Raw genomic sequence first — 7,082 nt, 5'->3', positions numbered from 1 at the left:
CACACACACACACACACACACACACACACACACACACACACACTGGCTGCAAAGAGGTAAAGCCTTGGGTTCTTACTTGGATGGCGGGCACAAGGGTGAAGTAGCCAATGAGGATGATGCCTAGTTCAGTTGCCATGTTCTTCATGATGGACCAGCTCTCACTGCTTAAGCCTGCAGGGGGGGGGGAAGCCAGAGCATGGGTCGGTGAGAACCTACCTGTTTTACATGGCCACGCTTGACCTTGGAGTCCTCAGAAGGACAGAAGCATGAAGAGGGCCCAGCTTCTGTGCAGCCATTCCACTCATGGCCAGACTCTAGGAGTCACCACCATCACGCAGTTGCTATAAAGGGTGGCTGCAGCAGAATGCTCTGGCCATCAGAACAAAGGGGAAGCAGGGTGATGAGGTTAGAAAACCCAGGAAGAAAGCCTGGTACCATCCACTGTAACCATCCGCGGCTGACCTGCTGTCCTGTGTGCTGGGACTTCCTCACGCTGCCCCCAGGGTCATGCTACATAACTGCTGTATGGTCAAGCCTCTGCATTTACAGTGTGTTGAGCTTCCCAGAGACTTTGCCTCATCTTTCATAACCCCACAGCCAGCACAGTATGTAGCAGGGCACACAAGTTCATCAGAGGCTGGTGGAATGAACACACAGCCAGTTTCTGGCTGTTCCTCACAGAAGTGGGCTCAGGATAAGTGCCTCAGATCAATCCCCTCTCAGCAGGGTATGGTGGGGCACACAGGAAGCAGGGGCAGGAGGACCTCTATGAGTCTGAGGCCAGTCTGGAATACATAGCAAGTTCCAGGACAGCCAAGGTTACAGTGAGACTTCTCTGGTGGGTGGGTGCAGGGCTGCTATTGGCTGGCTAGCTCTCTTTCTGACACATGGGACATAACGAAGTACACTCTAAGGACTAGATGGTTCCTTGGGACATAAGCTAACAGGCTGGCCAATTTACAGAGTACCCTGAAGACCAAAGCAAGGCTGGGATTTTTTTTTTTTTTTTGGTAAGGCTGTGTGGGTGCAAATGTATGCAAGCATATATAGAGGTCAGAGGTCACACCGGGAGCCATCTACTTTGTATTTTGAGACAGGGTCTCTCATTGGCCCAAGGTTGAATAGGTTAAACTGGCTGGACAGCAAGCGTTAAGGATCCCCCTGTCTCTTGTCTTTTCAGTGTTGGGATTATAATTGTGTACCACTCTGTCCGACTTTGTACACGGGTCTGGGGCCCTCACGCTTGTACAGCAAGCACTTTACGGTCTGAGCCATCACCACAACCATAAAAGGAGTTCTGAGGGCTTCTTATACCCTTGGGCATAAAGATAAAAGAATAGCCCATCACCCCAGTGTTACCTTGTGCAATCCGAAGCTTCACCTCGAGGTCCACTGGGGTTGATACCACTGACTTGGTGAGCACCAAGACATTCTCTAAGCCAATAACCACCACCAGGTACGGGAAAATCTCACTGTGGACAGAGGAAGAGACAGGAAGGTGTTGGTTCTAACCTGGGAGGCTGTGGGGCTTCCAGCCTACAGTACAGGCTGCCAAGTGCCCCTGCGGTACAGGGCAGAAACCCCTCTAATGCACCTCCATCCAGGAGGCTTATCAACACAGGTTTTCAGCTCTGAGGCAGGCTCCAAAGCTTTGCCAAGGGGCCAACTACCATGCCTGTCTCTTCTACCCAGTGGAGAAGGGGGATTGGAAGAGGCCCCCTTGGGAACATCATTGCCCCCACAGCTAGGCCACAGCTTTCTTAACCCTTCCCACACTAGACTCCAATGGTTGATGGAACAACCATTTCCAGGACCCTACACTGGTTACTCCAGCCCAAGATACTGACCTAAACAAAAGGGATGACCTAAATCCCTAACCTTTGCTGACACGCTGTATCTGGAGAAGAGCAATTGCTCCCACAGGGCATCCTGACACTGGCTGAACCTCTCACCCATTGGGAGAAGCTCTGAAAGTGGCTCAGAAAAGGAAGCAGGCAGTCCAGGACACGGAACCAAACAGGAGTGACACAAAGCAGCTTTTCTGTACAGCTGCTGACCCCTGTCCTAGGCCTTGGGTCTCATATCTAACAATGGGGAGAAAGTGGCTTTCCCCTAAGATGCCTGAGAAGCCAAGGTCAGGGCAGGTCAGTCAGTCTGTTGGTAACCACAGGCAGGCAGGCCAGCCTGACAGACCAAGGACAAATGCAGGGAAGGGCTTGGGCGAAGATTTTCAGAGGAATGGGGAAAGCACTTCAGTGAAGAAGGAGGCAGACAATATTCCCATATACTGACAGCACAGACTCCACGCTTACTCTGACTGCACACGTAAATCTTTAAAAAGAAAATCTTTCATTATATTCATTTATGCATGTATGTATATAGACATGAATGCACACATATTCTCTCCTTCTATAATGCAAATTCTAGGGATTGAACACAAGTAATCAGGCTTGGCTGGAAGCGCCTTACCCATGGAGCTTTCAATAGTGAAGACACATGAAGACACATACGCTTCTGTATCTCACATGCTCCCTGGACACAAGCCATTAGAAAGCAGTGTGAAGGGAGAGATGGCTCAGAGGTTAAGAGTACTGACTGTTCTTCCAGAGGACCTGGAACAATTCCTAACACCTACGTGTCAGCTCACACCTGTCTGTAACTCCAAGATCTGACACCTTCACACAGACATACATGCAGGCAAAATGCCAGTGCACATAAAAGTAAATAAATTATTAAAGAAAAAGAAAGAATGCAGTGTGCGAGGCTGGAGATGATTCAGCAGTTAAGCGTGCTTACTGCTCTTGCTTACTGAGTTCAGTTCCCAGCTCCTACATTATCAACTCATCACCCCAATAACTCTAGCTCCAGGGGCTCTGGTGTCTTCTTCTGGCCTCCGTGGGCATCTGTACTCATGTGTACATTTTCCTACCCCCCAACCCAACATATTAAAAACAATAAAAATAAGTCTAAAAAATAAAAGCACTGGGTGGTGGTGACCCATGGCTTTAATTCCAACACTCAGGAGGCAGAGGCAGGTGGATCTATGTGAGTTTGAGGCCAGCCTGGGCTACAAAGTGAGTTCCAGGACAGCCAGGGCTGTTACTCACAAACCCTGTCCCAAAACCCAGCAAAACCAAAATTAATAAATAAATAGCAGGAATGTGCATATGGATGTTTAAAATCTAAAGATCAACATCTATATATACAGATACCATATATATACAAACACAAATGTTCTATACATAAAACACACAATGCATATGTATATATATGTACACACATAGACATGCATATAACACACGCATATGCCATATATGGATACACACATGCTAAAGAGGAAGAATGTGTACCTCTTCAATGTCAAAAATAATAAGGTAAAGACATGGAGTGACAACAAACATCCAGTCCGATGGTCACCAGTGGTCATCATCAGGCCCAGATGTGCAAGGGGCCTGATGGCTCACTCCGGTTCTGTGAGACCTACCCGCCATTGAGTGTGGGCGTCAGGCCGAAGAGAGTGCAGAGCCCCACAGACATGAGCAGGGAGCTAAGCACTGTAACCACAGCTGCCAGGGCGAGGCCCCACTTGGACTTGACCATGTCGATCTTGCCTACAGAGCAGAGAGGGTGCATCAGGGCAGTACCTCCCCAGCCCCTGCAACCCTCCTTAACTGAGCTCCTGAGGAGAATGCTGACAAGCAGGGAAGAGAAGGCTCCTGTTTAACTAGAAGAAATGGACAAGGATGGACACTTCTGGTCTCATGAACATAGCATTCCTTTCGGGAGTTCTGACTCACAAAGTGTCTTTTCCTCAGAAACCCCTGAGAATCTGTCGGGGAATGAAGTCCTGGTTTTAGTGATCACCAAGTATGTTCTACATCTTGGCTCCAAGCCATCTCTAACCGCAGGGAAGTGTGTGTCATGGAAAAGCTCATTTGGAGACCTACGTGTAGAGAAGTAGATGTAGGCAAACAGGATAATATAGGTGGTCACGAGGGGGATGAGCTCTGCAATGCCGATCTCCTCTTTGAAGTGCACATGGACCAGGTTCTCTGCTCGCAGGCTGCAGTTGGGGCTGGGGTGCAGGAGCATGAGTCGGGTGCGTAGGCTGCTCAGAAACCTGTAGACAAAAAGTCCCTAGAGGGGCCCAGCAGGTCTCCTCTTCCCATTTGTGAAAGGAAGCTACTCTGCTCTCTCAACATCTCTCTAGTCTTCAGACACTGAAAGGATGGTAAAACTGGCAAACCTCCTTTCCTGACTTATCTCAACTTCAGAAGAGCGTGTGAGAGGCACCTCAAGTCCCCTTACCAACTGTGGAGGACTGTGTGATAGCTCAGACAAGACACAGCTGTACAGAGCTCATCAGTCAGCTAAGTGAGGCACCTGCCCAGGACTTAGAGAGAAACCAGAGGAAACATCAGGCCACAGAAATTGTCAGAGCTGCCTCAGTTTCCTTGTTCTTAGTCAGGCCTGAGGGCCATCCTCATTCAAATGATCAGATATAGTTCTTTGGTGTAAAGAACATAGACATTTCTATAGGAGACTTGGGGCCATGTTAATAGGTCAGAGAAGCGACCACTCAACTAAGTCCCACAGAGGAGCTGGGAGCCTGAGCACCTTACTTGGCATGGTAGCGCTGGAAGACCAGGGTGATGGTATATGAGACCACCCTCTTCCTTGTGTAGAGGCTCACCCCACTGTACTTCCCAGGAACACCAAACAGCAAGTCTGTGGGCAGAAAACAGCAAGTGCTTACATAGGAATGACAGTCCCGGGGATGGGCAGGGCTCTCCAGGACCCCTTCCCTATATCACTCTGAGAAGCCGGGGTGGCCCCCAGTACACTAGAGCACCTGCTGAAGGACACACAGCGACCACACAGGCTCTCCCGACCCTGAGCGCTGAGGCACCTTTGAGTGTCGCTGATGTCTGCAGAGTTTTGGGCTCGTGCTGATGAATGGTCCCGATAATGTCAGGGTCAGCGTGGAACCGCTCCCAGTCATTCTGCCAGAAGTTCCCAGGGGACAACAGCAGGCAGCCATGTTCCGGAAGTAGGTTCCGGAGTTTCCTGAGGCCTGGCAGCAAGTCTGTCACCTGAAGGCAAACTTCCTCCAGGCTCTTGGTCCCTGAGCTGTGCAGAAGATGAGAGGAGGAAGCCTCTGCTGTTTCTGCCAGCATGGGGCCAACCCACTGCACTTACGGGGCACCATCTGCCTGTGCCCTATTCCCCCGGGTCACAGAAGAGCCTGACACCTAGGGTACTGGGAAAGGCTTCCAAGTGCTCAACCAGACCATGTATCTGTCCCGCCCTCAGAGGGCCCTGGCGTCCTGGAGTCCATCTCCTTCAGGAACAGTAAGTTAGCGGAAGAGCATGCAAACTCGTCACTACACACCACTGCCAGTTTCAGTGGGGTTTTAGTTGACCAAGATTCTTTTTTTGGGGGGGGGGGTTTCGAGACAGGGTTTCTCTGTGGCTTTGAAGCCTGTCCTGGAACTAGCTCTGTAGACCAGGCTGGTCTCAAACTCACAGAGATCCGCCTGCCTCTGCCTCCCGAGTGTTGGGATTAAAGGCAGGCGTGCGCCACCACACCTGGCATTCACCAAGATTCTCATCAAAGCCATTGGTTAACTAAAACCTGATGGTGACTTGTTCCAGACCCCCAGGTAGGACTTGCTAATCTTAGCAGAGCCCCACAGCAGGAGCCATGGGTAAGCTCCCTACAGTTAGGTCCATTCATGCTTACTCTGTGAGTTGTGAGGATACAGCCACAAAGCGCCCACAAGGACCCTGGGAACTGCAAGGCTCACTGGCTTGCAGTAGTTAAGATTGCGGCATATGCCTCCCTTTGGTACTCAGGAGTTTGGAATCCCTGGGAGGAATACCTGTCTCTCAGCACGTGGTTCCGGATTTCCTCCACCAGTTGGAATGCCCGGGACAGTGGTGATCGGAACACATCTACCGCCAGAAGATTTTTGTGCCAGGGAGACACCGATGACTTCACAAATATCTGTTGGATGTATGCCACTGGGGCACCCACATACTGTAGAAGAAACAGGACAGGACAGAGAATGAGCATGGAACCATGCTCAACAGGAGTTCACTGAGCATGCGCCAACGGGAAGCATACTAATGGACCAGGTATCAGGGAAATATGGTGGCCCCACAAGCCAAAGCAAAGCCCAGGTTCATTTTCTGTCACATGCTAGAATAACAACGGCTATGCCCCAAACAGCCCAATGGTCCTCGGCGATATCCACTCTATTACAACAGAGCTATCTGGACTGCCACACTACCAAGCCTAAATCATCTACTGTCTAGCCCTTTAAAGAGAATAGCTGTTGGCTGCACCAGACTACAAGCTCCCAGAGGCATGCAGCAGTCTCTCTGATAAACAGGTGCTGCTCTACAGTGCCTGCCCTGTAGTGTACTTAAAAGATCAAGCCCTATTGCAGGCACATGGATGGATCTAGAAAACATCATATTGACTGAGGTTACCCAGACCCAGAAAGCCAAATATAGTATGTATTCACTCATAAGTGGCTTTTAGATGTAAAGCAAAGAAAAACCAGCCTACAGTTCACAATCCCAGAGAACCTAGACAACAAAAAGAACCCTAAGAGAGACATACATGGATCTAATCTACATGAGTAGAAAAAGACAAGATCTGAGTAAATTGAGAGCATGGGGACCATGGGAGAGGGCAGAAATGGAGGAGAGAAGGGAGGAGAGTGGAGAAAAATATATAGCTCAATAAAAACATGAAAAAATAAGAAATAGCCAGGCGGTGGTGGCACACGCCTTTAATCCCAGCACTCAGGAGGCAGAGAGAGGCAGATCTCTGTGAGTTCGAGGCCAGCCTGGTTTACAAGAGCTAGGACAGGTTCCAAAGCTACAGAGAAACCTGTCTTGAAAAACCAAAAAAATAGCCGGGCGGTGGTGGTGCACGCCTTTAATCCCAGCACTCGGGAGGCTGGGGCAGGCGGATCTCTGGGAGCTCGAGGCCAGCCTGGTCTACAGAGCTAGTTCCAGGACAGGCACCAAAGCTACAGAGAAACCCTGTCTCAAAAAACCAAAAGAAAAAA

The 7,082-nt window shown here is 49.9% G+C and overlaps 1 protein-coding gene across 4 annotated transcripts in view; it reads right to left on the bottom strand.

Moving 5' to 3' along the window:
- Window positions 1-7,082, bottom strand: part of Scap (SREBF chaperone) — a 74,281-nt gene that overhangs the window by 6,882 nt on the left and 60,317 nt on the right. For 3 of the 4 annotated variants that reach the window (XM_013346529.2, XM_005347991.3, XM_026779423.1), the window contains 7 exons: window positions 5,883-6,040; window positions 4,910-5,130; window positions 4,623-4,728; window positions 3,948-4,120; window positions 3,485-3,611; window positions 1,360-1,472; window positions 77-171 (listed from right to left, as the gene is read on the bottom strand). In XM_013346529.2, coding sequence (XP_013201983.1) covers window positions 77-171; window positions 1,360-1,472; window positions 3,485-3,611; window positions 3,948-4,120; window positions 4,623-4,728; window positions 4,910-5,130; window positions 5,883-6,040 — 993 coding nt within the window. The remainder of the gene's footprint in view (window positions 1-76; window positions 172-1,359; window positions 1,473-3,484; window positions 3,612-3,947; window positions 4,121-4,622; window positions 4,729-4,909; window positions 5,131-5,882; window positions 6,041-7,082) is intronic. The other variant, XM_026779424.1, reaches the window with a different exon arrangement.

The sequence above is a fragment of the Microtus ochrogaster genome, chromosome 5 (genome assembly GCF_000317375.1).
Source record: "Microtus ochrogaster isolate Prairie Vole_2 chromosome 5, MicOch1.0, whole genome shotgun sequence".
In the NCBI taxonomy this organism is placed as follows: Eukaryota; Metazoa; Chordata; class Mammalia; order Rodentia; family Cricetidae; genus Microtus; species Microtus ochrogaster.
The sequence above is the reverse complement of the archived record's forward strand: the minus strand, read 5'-3'. Positions and strand labels throughout refer to the sequence as shown.